The following is a 17,376-nucleotide window of genomic DNA, read 5'->3' as shown; positions in this document are numbered from 1 at the left end:
GCACCCAAACAATCGGTGACCTTTAAAGCTTATTGCGAGAGAAACAATAGACTGGGTGATATGCAAAACCGACACGTCTGATTGGCTGTAGACATACGTGGCTCCGCCCCGAATCTGAGATAGAAGCGAGAAGTTTTTGCGCGAGAGTTTCTGTTGTGTGAAGTGAACGTGGATTACACATGCACGCGGAGCACCAGGTCATCTTTCTCGTGATTTACTCCATCTGTGCCGCGATTTTACCGCATCTTTACTGATTTACTTCGTTGTTTCTTTGTTGGCCTGTTTATTGACTCTTTGAGAAAACTCAAAAAGTGAATCATGACTCAGTTTAACAAGGGACCAGCCTACGGATTATCTGCAGAGGTTAAAAACAAGGTAACGTTACATTTAAAGTCTTTTTTTTTATCACTTCTATATAAACAAGTCCTTGTGTGTTTCATGAAATGTTGATTTGTGTAACGTTATGTGTGTTGTTTAAAGAATCAAACCTTCAGGAATTTCCTTTGTTCTTTTCTGAACTTTTAAATAAAGTTTAATTTGCTGATACTTTTGTTGTTGGTTTAGCAGTGAGAATCATATCTGTCGTGAAAGTTTTATTCAAGCTTTGTTAAGTACCTGGGCCTTATTAAGTTTAAGAAGCGAATTACCTAAATGAAAACTAACGTTAACTTATTTCGGTGATTATATTTTGGTATTTACTATAGTAAACACTTAACTATTTACTGTGGTACGGTTGAAAATCTATGACCAGTCATAAAGTTACTATATATATATATATATATATATATATATATATATATATATATGTAAGTATACTGCAGTGCTTTTTTATACGTTAAGATTAAGTTATGTTATTGTTTTATAAGTAAATTATGCTTTATATTATGTGCTGTATTACAATGACTGGTTAAAATAGGGCACAACTGTACTGAAGTTAATTTAACAAAAGTTTGCAAATGAAGGTACAAATGTCATAATTTTAGATATATTAACAACTTCATGATTAAATTGATCTGGACATGGGTAATGGACTCTCTTTTTCTTATTTGTCTCAGTATCACTGTGATTCACTAAGATTTATGTTATTACAGAATTCAGATGTGAATAAAGGAGTATAATGTTATAAATCATCAATTTGGGAGGGCACTAGTTGTGGTTAACACACAGTCTGTCATTTCTTGATCTGTGAGATTCATATGTTCAGACTGAAAATAATCAGACGTGAGGTTTTATACAATTTTATGTCTGTTATACAATATTACTTTTATAGCACTTAAAAAAACACAACAGAAGATGACCAAATTGTTTTTAAAGAAACAGTTAATCAATAAAATGAACTTCATTATTATTGCTTGGCCTTAAAGGTTAAGTTGAAATATAAATTTAAGCAATAGGGGAAGAAATGCAAGAGCATTACATTCTCATTGTGAATTATTTTTATTATCGTTTCATAAATACTGATAAAAATGTATGCTGCATTGTAAGGCACTTTGGATAAAAGCATCTGCCAATGCATAGATGTAAATGTAAATTTGTTGGAAAGAGAAAGACTTCCAGAATCTGTGAGTATCAGCAGCTGATAAATTAAAGAGAGACTTTTCATTCAGATTGCTTAAAATTGGTATCACCAATACTAAAGAGGGCAGATCATTCTATTTTTAGATTTGTGTAATTTTACAGAATATTAATTAATCAAGACAGGTAACCCCACAGGTAAATAAAGTATATCGTTGCCCAAGTATATTACAACAAGTGATCACCTCTGAAGTAAAGAATGCTGATAGGTTTCACCCTTTTGTTCAGCCCATCGGAAGTAAAGGCTACATTTTGGAATTCGAAGCATTTCTAAAATGTGACACAAGTACCGGAACAGCTGTGATGTGTATAATCCCATTTCATTGAGAAGTTTGGACACTTCCTTTGATCTGTCAAAGTGTGTTTTACCCAGCAATGCAGAAATGAATTCTTTAGCTCAGTGAATGAATGATACATTTGTAACTATACTTTATATTTACAAACCTTTAAAGGTAAATGAATGGCTAAAAAGTTAAGTGCAATGTATTGATCCCAACTAATTTGACTAGATCCTTTACACCGGTTTACCTTGTAATCCATGACTTCTTTTCCATTTTATTCAGTTTTGATAGACAGTAGTACATTATTATCCTGTACAGTATGTCCTATGCATTTATATCTGTGACATAGAACCACAAAACCAGTCATAAAGTTATTTTTTGTTCTGATTTATACATAATCTGGAATCAAAGTGTGCAAAAAAACCCCACATAATTATTGAGAAAATTGCCTTTTTAAAATTATCCAAATTAAGTCCTTAGCAACATATATGATAAATGCATTTTGATATATTTATGGTAGGAAATTTAATATTTTAATGATTTTTGGCACAAAAAAAGATAACTTTGATCCATACAATGTATTTTTTGCGAATTATGACTGGTTTTGTGATCTAGGGTGACATATAGGTTCTTTTTGAAGTTAACTAGTTAGGATTTATTGGATTATATTAGGGATGCACCGATACTGGTATCGGGTATCGGCCTCGATACCACATTTTTTAGAGTACTCGTTAAAAGTCCCCCCGATACCAGGGATCGATACCACGGTCTGAGAAATGTCTATGTTTGAGCGGCATGTAAGGGGTTAATGCCTCTTGTGTTGTCCAAAGAGGCAGAGTTTACAACAAACTGGAAAACTAGTCCCTTTTTTTTTGTTAAATTATATGACTAAAGCTGTTACCTGTAAATTTGAATCATGTTTTTTATTAAGTACTCTGTATCGGTATCGGCAAGTACTGAAATGCAAGTACTCATACTCGTACTCGTATTCCAAAAAAGTGGTATCGGTGCATCCCTAGATTATATGGAGATGTTGGCTCTTTTCTAGTACTGGTAAACTGTGTTTGTAGTGCTCATGCATTATATTGATCCCAACTAATTTGAATAGATCCTTTATAGTGGTTTACCTTGTAATACATGACTTCTTTTTCATTTTATTCAGTTTTGATAGACGGTAGTACATTATTATCCTGTACAGTACGTCCTATGCATTTATATGTGACATAGAACCACAAAACCAGTCATGAAGTTATTTTTTGTTCTGATTTATACATCATCTGGAATCAAAGTGTGCAAAAAAAAATCATAATTGTTGAGAAAATTGCCATTTTACAATTGTCCAAATGAAGTCCTTACAGATGATAAATACATTTTAAGATATTTATGGTAGGAAATTTAATATTTTAATGATTTTTGGCACAAAAAAGGTAACTTTGATCCATACAATGTATTTTTTGCTTATTATGACTGGTTTTGTGATCTAGGGTGACATATAGGTTCTTTTTGAAGTTAACTAGTTAGGATTTATTGGATTATATGGAGATGTTGGCTCTTTTCTAGTACTGGTAAACTTTGTAGTGCTCTTGCATTTTAAAATTGGGCAAATATACATGAGGCTTTACGCCTTGTTTGGTTTGCAATGTGGAAAGAATAACAACTGGGTGTTATGTAAGGAATGTAGGCTGTGCTATTTTTCAGGGCTTTACAAAATGCATAGACAATATGCATTATAGAGTAGCTTATCAACAATAAATCTGGATCATAACTGTTTAGGAATGCAGGGTTATATATTTTTATGTGCATTGCATACTAATTTGACATAATTTTTTGTTTCAGAGTATGTGCATGGTTGTTTATGTTGAAGTCCATACAGTATGTATGTATATGTACAAGTTTTTACTTTCGATTACTTTTAAATCAGGAATAATCTGGAAGTTACTAGAATGTTCTTTGTGTTGTTTTGAACGTTCTCCGGGGTCATGCCGTTTTTTTTCAAAGACTTGTTTGTCTTGTTTCTTGAGTTTCATCGGCAGCCCTCTTCTGCCGAATAGCGAGAGCGGCTTTCTGTTGTTTTTCTCCAAGTTGAACTTTGAAAATGTGGGAACTGGGAAGTCTCTCTTTGCCGTAAAGTTCAGACTTTGAGATTTAGGGTAATGTGTTCTAATCAACTTAGACTAAATCCCTTTAAATGTCAACGAATCGCACCACATTCTCAAACTGAATTAAACTAATACCAATAACATAAAAGTAGTTTTTCTTGTCAAATGAAACCACCTCTCTGGTTATGAAATGTTAGGCAGAATTGGTCACCTATTATGGGCTTGTTGCCAAAGCATTATCCAATGTCGACCAGCACAGTAAAGATATTGTTCTGGGTTATTTTTATACATGGGAGAGAGGTCATTAACTTCCTATTATATCCTGAACATTTGTTTTGCATTATAGTAATGATGTTACTTGTTTTTGTCAAATTCGGTTTGCCAGACCATACAGTCAGTGAGAGGTCAGACAGCCAATCCTGAAGGAAAACTGTTGGAAGCCATTGGTGACGTCAGGGTTGTTGCTAAAATAAGTTGGATGGGACGGTCTCCTTTCCTCTAGAACCAATGAATAGTTCATACAATAGAGTATCTCAGTATGGGGCAACATTGCCTTGGTTGATGTATTAAGCCTATATAGTACTGTTCAAAAGATTTAGATTTAAGATGGTCTTCATCTTTAAATGTTTTAGTAATGCAGACTTTTTGGCATTGTATCTCTGGCTTTCTGTTATCTTTTAAGAGTAGACACAGACAGTAGTTTGCACATCTCCCTAGGCTGAATACATTGTCTTGTATTTTGTCCAACAAATTTCAGATGTCAGAACTTCAAGACACGATTTACATACAGAGGAATTTCCCCTGAAATGTTTGGATGTGGTTCAACCGTCAAGGCACCTAGAGTCTCTCAAGCTTGGGAAATGGCTTTTTCTCACTGTAGTAAATTCATATTATGCTTGGCTCGATGACCAATCTCATTTTGTGTCCATCCGAGCATGCGTGTCAGTCTTGTGGTCTGTGGGCCCACAATTCAAACCCCAGTGTCCTGGGAGAGGCCAGTGGGAGTAAAGATTAGCGTCAGAACAGGGAGGTCACAGTGGTTCTTGGGTAAACCAACACCAGGTTAACCTGATGACTTTGGTCCACATTTATGCCACATTCTTGAACCTTAGAGTAAAATATCTTTTATTGCCATGCTTTGACTACCGATGGGCAACAGGCCCAAAACAATTCCCACAGTGTGCCGATAAGCAATATTTTTTAGGATTGGTTTAGGCTTTGCCCACCGAGTGTGGCTGCAGTTGTTAACCCTGCGTTGCCATTTTGGGAAGGACAGGAAAGTGAGCTTTCCTGCGGCTATTGTTTGGCATCTATTGTTCTGTAGGATCTCATAGCAATGTAAACATGTATGACAATAAGATGTTTATAGAAGGATTATCAAAGTTCGCAGAAAGTTTAAAAGCCTTTTAGCCGAAAGTTGAGAAGTAACAGTTCTCCGGTTTGATTGTTTAGTGTCTTTTAGCATCATTATTTCAATATTTTTATTTAGTAGTGCAAACATTACTATTAAACTCCTGCAAAAATAGGCATTAGAAGAACCATTTGGTTCCCCAAAGAGCCATTCAGTCAAAGGTTCTTAGAAGGTTCCCTTTTTCTGCTGCAAATAGCCTTTTGTGAAACAGAAAGTTTCTTTGGATGTTAAATGTTTCTTATCCAGAAATTGTTCTTCTACGGCATCACCTGTATTTAAAGTTTGGGATTTATAACAAATCTCTAAACATAGGTATTTCACATACTGATTCAATTTTGGTATATGATAAACCAAATTGCAGGGTATTGAGTAGAGATGTGGTTATTGAATAAAATAGGACCTGGGCCAGTGGTTTTCAAAATTTTCGACATGCGCACCCCAACCCGCCAGCACGCCATGCCCCTAAAACTTAGTATTTGAATTAAACAAAACATATTAAATTCTACAATATAGTGCTGTTGGTTAGTAGCCTTGTTTTTCATTTATAGAATTTATGATAAATTCATGCATTTTATAAAACGTCATAAACTGGGGCCCACGGCCCAATTTTTTGGCCCCCCAGTTTGAGAACCACTGACCTTGGCCATAATACCCAAACCATAGAGACCTGGGTATTAACTCTTTTGACTTGAGACACTAAGTAACCAAGTATCAAATGCTCAAAACACCGTAGCAACCATCTAGCAATGCCCTAGCAACCATTTGACGAGAACTCGATAGCAATATGCTTAAAGCCATTTTGTACCCTTCTTCACAAAATGTACAAATGTATACTAACATTTAAAGTGGATCAAAAACTTCAATTTGTTTAAAGACAAGAATGGGTATTGGGTGTTGGTTTTAAGACAACTTTTAGAAAAGGTTTTGATCCAATTTAAATGTTGACTAGTGTAGTTTGTGTAACTGTTTCTCTGGATGAATGTCCTGACTCATTTGTAACGTCTTTGACTCATTGTGTTTTATTTGAAATCTTTTGAAAGAGAGCATTTCTAGTTGATTTCACATGCATAGTAGAGCGAATCTCTCCATGTTGTCCGCTCTACTGAGCGTTTCCAGAGAACGGAGTTAAAAATTGCTTAATACTGGCTGGACTGGTTGCTCACATGTGATTAAGTATGCATACTTGATGTCAGCACAATCCTTAGTATTTATTCATAAGATAGAAAAGAAACTAATCATCCTAATAGAGGTTATTATGCAAGAATCTTTCTCCTGTTTTAAGTTTTATTATTTTTAAATCTTAACTCAAGGTGAGAGGTTCACTCCTTCTTCCTTCCACTGTTTTATTGATCTCTAAGGGACTGTTTGATGAATTGATCATGTCATGTTGAGAGCCCTTTCGCCTCTTGACCTTCTTTTAGTTTGGATGTTTGCTCATTTTTTGTGCCGTCATCACTAAATGCTCGGCATGAAGTGGGGGAGGCGAGCTGGGATCAAGCCGCAACTTTCCAGAATGTTCTTCTTCAGCAAATGCCTATAACATCTCCATCACGAGCCAGGTCACTTTTCCACATTTCTGTTCCCCCTTTATTTCTACAACTGGCCGGTTTCCCGGCAGACTGAAAGACAGACGGTTTTCCGATCTTTCCATCTCATCGTTAAGCTCATTCTTTTTATGTTTTTGTCCGTCTTCATTGTCCGACTCGTGTTTAATATAAATCATGCAAGTCGGTGGCTCGTTATATCAGAGATGTAACGTTGTTCCGAACCCGCCACATCTGAAATCGTTCATTTTGATCTATTTGGAACGTGGATAAAGTTTTGCAGTTCTTCAAAGATGAGAAACTGTGTACGGTTTAACTTTTTGCCTGTCATTATAGGAGAAAAGTCATCTCGCATGACCTCAAATTGCACAAGGGAGCTGCCGCAACACCCCACGCACCATTTTTCCTAGTAGTCATGTGGGAGACTCCAATATTGATCTTCAGCCTTTCTGTGGAATTGAATAGCCCGGAGAAATATCTTGTTGCATTTAAGTATCAACTGAAAATCTCTGGGGTTTCTACTAAAATACCTTAAGAGATATTTGACTTTTATTGTTGACTTTGAGAGCTTGGCAAATCTAAGGACCGTTCGTGACTTTGTCTAGAGAAAACTCTAGATGACGAGGAAAATTCCTGGTGAAGTTAAGAGACTTAAAGCTACAGTGCGTCATTTTTTTCTTATCATATCCTAGCTTAATATGCAGAGTCATAAGTCGTTTAATGCTTTATATAACTGATAAAATCTAAACGCTTGCATGTCAAAACAGCAGTGGTCAACCAATGTGGTTAAGTTTGGGGCTGGACTGTTAATGTATGTGTTTATCTAATGCCAAAAAGGAAACCTGTTTGAAAACAACACTGAAATGACACGCATCTGCTTTATCAGTTGTTCAACTCATTGGTGTCTAGGGCTGTTTACACGAAAACTGAAAAGTTTTTCTCTTTGTGATTATAAAAAAACGCTGTCAAAAAGATCCACAGTTACATGGATCAGCGAAGATGATTAAATCCCCTACATGATGTATACCAGTCCAGTAGATGTTGGTGATGTTGTACAGTAAATTAAAACTACAAGCCTGCGGACAGACACATTCATCCACAAACGGTAAAATTCAAACAATCAAGACGACGAAAGCATTAAGCATTTTTTTACTGTTACTATTTTGAGTAGGTTTATTACTACAAGTGGACTATTAAGTCAAAATATTGTATTTTATGCAGCACAAACAAACACAGTCCTGTAGGCCGTCGTCATTGTTTTGGTTATACGCGCACATGCCTTAAGACTGACTCGACACATCTGCATGGCGTCACTGTTAGCACAGATTTGCATTTTCATTAGGGGTGAAATGCCGCTACATCCAAAAGCCAGAGGGCGCTCTTGTGCAGAAACTCAATATGCGCTGCAGACAAAGAACCATACACATGCAGCATGGCTTAAGGATATATTTATATTGCTGTTCTTCAAACCGTTTCAGGTATTTTCATAATAAAAAAAATATATATATATAATGATTATGTTTGACGAGTGTTGCTTTTTCAAATGTATGTTTAAACGACTCAAACTAACAGCGATTTCAGATAAGGACTTACTGATCAAAAGCCGTAGTACATGAAATAGCTGTGAATAATATCGGCTGTGCGATTCAGAATAGTTATCGGCCACGTATTATTAGTGTATATCGGCATTCATCTGTGCACCTCTAACATTTATACGTAGACGACAAGGCATCGTTATTAAAAACTTGCACTTTGACACCTGTCTTAAAAGTTGCCATTTTCTGGACCACAAAAACCCAGTCATTGTGTAAACGAACGACCAAAGCGCATAAAAACTTTATTTTCGTGTAAATGTCCCCTAGGAGAAACAACGCAGATATCATTTGTTTCTTTAAAGAGTTGTTTCTGCCTGAACTTTTAAAATGACTTTTTATCGGTTGCTTTGGTTTAATATATTTTATTATCTAATTTGACTAGTTAATTTGAATGTATATTCAAAGTTACCTGACAGTGCTACAATGGGAAAACTTGGCAAAGATTTTGTAAGCGAATGTTATTGTTGCCCTCGTTTCTTGAGAAGGAATGCAAAGACTTTATAAAGAATTATAATGAGCTACAACAAAAGTAAAATGCATTGACTGAAAATCAAAGGGTTAAAGGCTGTTTGTGCTCGATATAAAGGTTTGTGATACCAGACATCTTGTCGAAGGCCGCAAGGAACGTTCTGTTTTTGGAAGGCGTCTGCTTATCATGTTTTGGCAGTGAAAAAAAGAGACATTTCCATTATCTAAAAACACCTACTGCTGAAAACAACATCTACTGTAGACTTTCTTTCTCTCACACATCTTGATAGCCACATTTAGCTTTGTTCACCCTTAAAATAAAAAGCTGTGTGATTGACATCATTTCCTGGTCTTGTATAAATTTGTGCTTTACAGTAATGGTGCGTGCAAAATAACTATGTAATGTTGTTTTTTCTGTGAAACCGAAAGGAGAACATTTGTATGTGCATACTGCTCAGAAAAGATCTATAAGACTTATGCATTTTATTTTGGGTCTGTGCATCAAGACACAAAACACAAATGTGATGCATATGATAGTATGAAATACTAATGTGGTGATGCATTGACGTTTTTGGTAAACTATTGCTATTTGGTAAACTATATCTCTAATGAAGAGGAAAAACAGTCTGAAGGTCGAATGCATCTTTTTCAACATCGTCCAATCTGACCTCGGTGTTCAATGTCAGCAGTTTAATGATGCTGTTGAGCGCAAGAGAGCAATAACAAGCCAGAATGCTTTCATACTGCGTCTCTGCAGTTTTTATGCCCTGTTGCTGACTAAATTGCATGTCTGAATTACATCACATGCTTTAAATGCAAACACCAAGAAAACTCTTTTTAGGTTCAATCTGATTAGATTAATCTGCATTTGGTGGTTTTCCAAAGGTTAAGGTAGAATTCAATTTGATTCTAAATGTTTTGGTCTCTTTGTCATGTGATCGAAAGCAAACATGTTTTGCTTCTAGTGACGTTCAAGTGGCAAAGATAAGCAAGTATGTATGAATAAACTGTACAGTAGCAGTCTAGAGGAACTGCAGAGCCAGTTTGACTTTTATGTTTAAGCTCACCGATTGATGGCTTATTCCTCTCACTCGCAGATCGCACAGAAATATGACCTACAGAAAGAGGAGGAGCTTCGCTTCTGGATCGAGGAGGTGACGGGAATGCCCATCGGAGATAACTTTCAGAAAGGACTGAAGGATGGCGTCATTCTGTGCGAGTGAGTACGGGTGTAAATCCTGCTAATCTTTGGGCTGTGGGATGTAGTTTTTTTTCTAACTGATAAATGATAAAACATTGACAGCCAATCAAAATCTGTATAGATTTTTAGCGGGATCTATGGGTGAGACTGTGAATTGCTACCACGGCTGTCAAAGCTCACACATCAGTTTCAAAACGCATAGTAAAGGTAGCTGTCACAGGACAAACATGTCGTCGTCTGAGACTACGTAATGATAAAATTTGCTCTGTAGGATGGTTTGTCCGTTTAGGGCTTCTGTAGAAACATGGCGATAACTTCCATTTAAAGGAGCAGTATGTAGCATTGTGGCCAAAACTGGTACTGCAATCACACAACTGGTGGCAAATACACAACATGACTACATAAACATCAGTTGAGGGCTGCAACTCCACTTTTTAAATGACAATATCCTGGCCGGACCGCTGTTGTGCTGATATAAATATTTGAAATGAAAATGATTTCTTAATGTCTAGTGACATTTCAGGGCCATTTTATGATTAATTGATATACATTTCTCACATACTGTTCCTTTAAGGAGACCCATGGTATTTGTAGATAAAAACAGCTCATTTAAAGGTAATAAAAACTATAGAGTTCATTTTTAAGGTCTTTATATACCACCACTAATGTAGTTGTGTATATTATATTGCACTTTGTGTTAATAGGTCCTTTGAAATGTAAAAATACAGTACACAAGCTTAGAATAAACATAATATTATTCTCAGTTAGTGTGAACGCTAATGTAGTTTTCTTTATATTTATTGTTGTTCTTTGTGTGAAGAGCATTAAAGCTTCAAATTACACTTTTGTAACGCATTTTATCGTCGCTTAAAGTTAAGGAAAAGCAGTTTGTATATTGATTTCTACCGAGCCCCTAAGGTGACATTGGAGTAAAAAAATCTAAAGTTTAGTTTCATGTGCTTACGTGAAACTTTCATGTGATCACGCAAAACCTTCATGTGCAGAATTTTTTTAAAAAGTTTAGTTTCGCGTGCTTGTGATAGTTTCACGTGCTCTCGCGATAGCTTCACATGACATGAGCATGCGAAACTAAACTTAAAAAAAAAATCTGCACATGAAGGTTTCGCGTGAGCATATGAAGGTTTCGCGTGAGCACATGAAGGTTTCGCGTGAGCACATGAAGGTTTCGCGTGAGCACATGAAGGTTTCGCGTGAGCACATGAAGGTTTCGCGTGAGCACATGAAACTAAACTTTATTTTATTTTTGCTCCATGTCCCCTTAGGGGCTCCGTAGATTTCCCCCAAAGTGTCAAATGTTTTTTTGACCAATAGCAAACGGATGATTGTTTCCAAATCTATTTGAAAGTCAATATTTTATCAATCTGGTATGATGATACAACTAATACAGATATTTACACACTTCACGCATAAATGTTTCATAAAGTTTGTGATGCTTATATAAGAAATAATGTGTAAGCAGCAGGTTTTTATCGCAGAAATGACAACCGTCTGCCTTTAAATTTTCTCGCTCATTTTGAACAAATGTAGTCCTTCCACAAGTGAAACCTGTTTACTTTTGGTTTTGCGTGCGATAAGACAAGATGTTCATATGTGTTTGTGACATTTGAACATGTTATTAAAAGCGATATTTCACAAGACTTTTTTAAAGATGTCATAAAACTTGGTGTCCCCAGATTATGTGACGTTTTAGCTCAAAATCCATTTATATATAATTTATAATATCATGTTAAAATTGCCACTTTGTAGGTTTGCACAAAAATGTTCCTTGTGTTTTTGGGTGTGTCCCTTTAAATGCAAATGAGCTGATGAAATGCAAACACTGATCGCCATAATAGTGGTTTGTTGAAATTGAAACTCAGTTGTGCTGTCAATTATTTTCTCTCTCAGCACTAAATGGCAGTGCTGTGGTTGGATAGTGCAGATTAAGGGGGTGGTATTATTATAATCCTAATAAGATCCCTTTCTGACATCACAAGGGAAGCCAAATTTCAATGACTTATTTTTTCACATGCTTGGGGAGAGTGGTTTACCAAAAGTAAGCTACTGGGTCGATATTTTTTACATTTTTTTAGGTTGATAGAAGCACTGTGGACCCACTTAAACCCCAAAACATGGAAAAAGTCAGATTATCTCGGAATAACATACCTTGGAATGTCACGACTGGCCAATCAAAATCAAGCATTTTAGAGTACAGCGTAAAATATCTGATGTATCTTGTGTTTTTATTCTTTTTAGATTAATAAACAAACTTCAACCTGGGTCCATAAGGAAAATCAACAGCTCTCAGTTGAACTGGCATAAGGTAAATGTTTTAGCTTTGAATTTTGTTTCCACGATGCACAACCAAAACAAACCTTTTGTATAAGATACTTTATAAATATGCAAGTCTTTGCATGTTTCTTTAATAAAAAGCCGCATGAGAACAAAGCACAAATCGTGTTACTGACAAATACCAGAACAGACATCTGACAACACACATGCTAAGCAGTGTCTATTGAGAAGCCTCTTATGTGCTTTAAGAATAAATGGACCCATTCATTCGTTCTTCAACACATCCTCCAACAACCAGTTCTTTTATCTGTAATAAAGCAGCGGTAACCAGTTGGATTACCGCGAAACCACGCCCTCACTGTTTTTTGTTGCTCCCTCAGCTAGAGAACCTTGGGAACTTCATCAAAGCCATCCTAGCCTACGGACTCAAGCCCAACGACATCTTTGAAGCCAACGACCTCTTTGAAAATGGGAACATGACACAGGTCCAGACCACACTCCTCGCTTTGGCCAGTATGGTACGTTTACCATCCATATATTATTTTAAAACTGTGAATATGTACACAGATGCTATTGAAGGAATAGTTTGGCCAAAAATTTAAATTAGCCCATGATTTACTCAACCTGAAGCCACACAAGTTCAGGGTTTTTACGGGTCCTTGAAATCCTTGAAATGCAAGGCCCTGGGAAGTTTTTGAAAATATACATACATAGATACAGGTCATTGAAAGTGCTTGAATCTATTTTATGCATGGAAAAAAAATCCATATTATTCCCTGTGTAGTGTGGGATAATATCATAAAACTTCTAGACTTTTTAAGCACACGTGCTAAACTGTTCACTTTAAATGCTTATATCTTCTGTATGCGAATGATGATTCATACCAAAATGCTTTTTTGCATAGTTGTGTTTGACACATGAAAACGTCTCTGGTTACTAATGTAACTGTTGTTCCCTGAAAAGGGAACGAGACGCTGCATCTCCCTTGCCATACTTCCTGCGTCCCTGTAACAGCGTCTTTGGCAATTTTTCAGATAGCGATATACTTTCTGGCTCCCGCGTCACCCTGTCTTTGTCATTAAGCCTCACCATTGGTTGAATTTGATATACACATTCAGACGCACTTACCACTGGAGGCGTCCCCAAAGTGTCACTGCAGTGACGCAGCGTTAGTTCCCTCAAAAGGGAACTGTAACAAAGTGTCTTAAAAGGTAACACGATGTAACCTTGCTCTAACTTGAAATGTATCCTCACATTTAGTCCTTGAATTTGAGGGTATTGGACCTGGAAAGTCCTTGAAAGGTCCTTGAATTTGAAGTTAACTAAGGCGTGGAAACCCTGAATCTACACAGATGCTGTTGAAGGAATAGTTCGGCCAAAAATGAAAATTAGCCCAGGATTTTCTCACCCGAGTTACATATGTCCATCCTTTTTCATACAAACACCTATTTAGATATTTTTGAAAATCTCCTAGCTCTTCCAATCTTTATAATAAATGAATATTGGGTCCACTCCATTTAATATCAAAGAATGTCCATCCATCCTTCGCAAAATTAATCCACACAGCTCTAAGGGATAAAAAAGGCTTTTAAGGGTAATCAATGGCGATTTTGTAAGCGAAATACATATTTAAAATTTTACAAACTAAAATAACTAGCTTCTGATAACGCCGTCATCTTAGGCTCCTCCGCATTCAGGAAAGAGTATAAGCGTAGTGTACACACTTTTCGTATTGACGTATGACAAATGCGGAGCGTTGTTTTGCTCCCTGCACTGTGCCTCCGCATATTAAAAGTGCTTAAAAAAAATTAAGCATGCTTTCCATGAACAATGTTGGAGAAATTAAATCATTGTCTTTTTTCCACAGGCAAAGACTAAAGGAATGGAAACGCACGTCGACATCGGTGTGAAATATGCAGACAAACAGCAGAGGCATTTTAATGAGGAGAAAATGAAGGCGGGCCAATGTGTCATTGGACTTCAGGTTGGAAACACACCTCCTTAAATGTTTTCTTTGTGGAAAGCAATGATTTTTTAATTAAAACTGATCAAAGGTCAGTTAAAGAGAAAAAAGTCTAGATACTATGTCTGTGTCCAAAATAGCCCCATATACCCACATTCCCTACATAAGTTTGCTAATATAGTCCACTTGAATTAGTGAATGAAAAATTCGGACACTAACGCTTCGGAAATGTCCACTATCATTTTGGACCTCTACAAATGGCTGTCCCCTCAAATAGTGAACTATTTAAGGGTATACACTGCAAAAAAATATTTTCAAGAAAAAAAATTCTTAGTATTTTTGTCTTGTTTTCAGTAAAAATATCTAAAAATTCTTAAATTAAGTTGCTTTTTCTTGATGAGCAAAATGACCCAAGAAAATAAGTCTAGTTTTTAGACCAAAAAATTCAAATTTAAGTGATTTTGTGCATAAAACAAGCAAAAAAAATCTGCAAGGGGGTAAGCAAATTTTTTTCTAAAACACTTAATTCAAGAAAAATTCATTACCCCATAAGCAGATTTTTTTGCTTGTTTTATGCGCAAAATCACTTAAATTTGATATGTTTGGTCTAAAAACTAGACTTATTTTCTTGGGTCGTTTTGCTCATCAAGAAAAAGCATCTTAATTTAAGAATATTTAGATATTTTTAGTGAAAACAAGACAAAAATACAGTGCAGTCAGTGTAGGGCGCTATTTCGGAAACGGCCTCTAAGATAGCTACTTTTTAATTTAGGTCATCCATTTATTCACTACAAACTTGTTTAAACCCGAAGCCATCTAAACTGTAGTAAATTTATTTAACTGCGTTCGGGAGGAGCATGATATAATCCAACCAATCAGAGCCCTCTCCTTGGACAGCACGCCAAATATTCTTTATATGATTACTTATTGATTACATGTTAATGCAAACTCGTGAACTTTATAAAGCTACAATTTAACTATCAAAGGCTGAAAATGTCAATGAAGGAAAACCATCTGAATCTGTAGACTGATCTAAAAGGATCAAGTTGACCATGAGTTGTTTTGATGCTTGTATTTATACATCACAAATTACTTCACCTTCAGATGGGAACCAACAAATGTGCAAGCCAGGCCGGCATGACCGCTTACGGGACCAGGAGGCACCTTTATGACCCAAAGACACAGGCGGAGAAACCGTATGACCAGACCACCATCAGTCTGCAAATGGGCACCAACAAAGGTGCCAGTCAGGTACAGCCATTAAAGACATCCAAAGTTGATAATGATAATTCCAGTGGACAAATTAAATTGCCATCTATTTGGCTCAACCAGCAGCCAATGTGTTTTTGGTTATTAAAACTTATTTGGTGGCACTAAAAATGCAGAACTGGTTGATGTATAAATGTATATCTGTATTTCTCCAGGCTGGTATGTCTGCCCCAGGCACCAGACGGGACATCTTTGACCAAAAGACAGCCGTCCAGCCAATGGACAACTCCACAATCTCATTGCAGATGGGAACCAACAAAGTGGCGTCTCAGAAGGGCATGAGCGTGTACGGGCTGGGACGCCAGGTGTACGATCCCAAGTATTGCGCCACCCCAACAGACCCCGTTGTCCATGCCAATGGGAGCCAGGGCACGGGCACGAATGGTTCGGAAATCAGCGACAGTGACTATCAGGCGGAATATCAGGATGAAGAGTATCAGGCCAATTACCATGAAGAGTACAGAGGGCACTTTGATGACCAGGGCATCGACTACTAGAGAAAGCTACTGCGCTGTTAGTCAAAGCAGTATTAACACAGTGTATGTCAACAGAGCAAGTCTTTCGCTTTCTACAATTACCCCTCCCAGCGCATCTGTTTGGATGGCGACGTCTTAGACGATTATTATCTCACATTTGCCACCTTAACAATGGCGAAGTTGATGTTTTTATAATTTTAATTGTTTTTATATGAAGTATGGAGAACTGAGATCGTTTTGCAGAAAGTTTTGTGTTTGCCCTATTCGCTTTTATTTTTAGTTTTAGGGTTTTAAAGCAGCTTGCTTAAAAGAAGCCATTCGGAAGCCCATTTTAATAGAAATTGTGCTATACACCAACGCACGACAGGCCGCATAAGAGAAAAAAATGAAGACATTCCATCTTAAGGTTTTCATATCAATGGTTATGAATCTGAAACTGGATATGAATCTTTTGAATTCTGAAATTTTAATTATTAGCATTTTAAATATTAATTTTAACAGACGGGACAATGAAAACATTCCACTTTATTGCTTATTTTTTTACTTTGTGCCGTAATATCTGGAAAAAATTGTTTCCCACTGTATTTATTGCCCTGCTTTTCATTATAAACCGTTTTTTCTGTAATATGTTTTTTATATGAATAAATTTTATGTTATAAATAAACTATTGAATATCTTGGTTCTCAAAGAATATCTATTTGAACTTTTTTTTGTTCATATTAGCATTTTCACCATTGTCTTTGAAGTATTAGTATTGGTTTAGTTTTACAGTTTTTAGACAAAGTAAATCTTAAACAACTTTTTTGTCTCGCCACGAACATAGCCATAGAAGCTGGCATGGTGTTAATAAAAAGCAAAAAGTTTAGTTTAGTCATTTATAAATTCATATTTGATCAGAATTAAAGATGATGTGCCAATTTTTAGCGGCATCTATCAGTGAGCCTGTGAATTGCAACCAACGACTCAGTCCACAGGTCACCCCTCCCTTTTGAAACGCATGGAGAAGCTACGGTAGCCGCCACAGGACAAACACGTCATTGTCTTAAGGGGGTCGCACACCGGACACGCAGCTTAGCGTCGTGCTGTTGTAAAAAAAATCAAACACATTGTTTTCTATGAGTATACGCACACCGGTGCCGCTTGTCCGTGGCGCCCAGCTACGACTCAGGAAGTTGCTCAAATCCCTGTTGTGCCACTCACAT

At 36.5% G+C, this 17,376-nt stretch overlaps 1 protein-coding gene across 1 annotated transcript; it reads left to right on the top strand.

The window, feature by feature from the left end:
- The first annotated feature begins 138 nt into the window (after positions 1–138).
- On the top strand, positions 139–16,867 carry cnn3a (calponin 3, acidic a). The gene is made up of 7 exons (XM_065258520.1): positions 139–375; positions 10,071–10,192; positions 12,431–12,497; positions 12,847–12,984; positions 14,334–14,450; positions 15,534–15,680; positions 15,854–16,867. Exons 1-7 carry the CDS (start codon positions 319–321, stop codon positions 16,193–16,195), a joined length of 990 nt encoding a protein of 329 aa, XP_065114592.1. The 5' UTR covers positions 139–318; the 3' UTR covers positions 16,196–16,867.
- The last annotated feature ends 509 nt before the right edge of the window (positions 16,868–17,376 follow it).

This window comes from Paramisgurnus dabryanus, chromosome 22 (genome assembly GCF_030506205.2).
Source record: "Paramisgurnus dabryanus chromosome 22, PD_genome_1.1, whole genome shotgun sequence".
Classification (NCBI taxonomy): domain Eukaryota; kingdom Metazoa; phylum Chordata; class Actinopteri; order Cypriniformes; family Cobitidae; genus Paramisgurnus; species Paramisgurnus dabryanus.
Note: the sequence above shows the minus strand (reverse complement) of the source record. Positions and strands in the feature narration are given on the sequence as shown.

What these genes read in the sequence shown, in the direction of transcription:
- cnn3a (XM_065258520.1), top strand. Translation starts at nt 319, where the DNA reads ATGACTCAGTTTAACAAGGGACCAGCCTACGGATTATCTGCAGAGGTT. An exon ending in CTGCAGAGGTTAAAAACAAG is followed by an intron (nt 376 to 10,070) that starts GTAACGTTACAT and finishes TCTCACTCGCAG; the next exon opens with ATCGCACAGAAATATGACCT. An exon ending in CCAACAAAGGTGCCAGTCAG is followed by an intron (nt 15,681 to 15,853) that starts GTACAGCCATTA and finishes GTATTTCTCCAG; the next exon opens with GCTGGTATGTCTGCCCCAGG.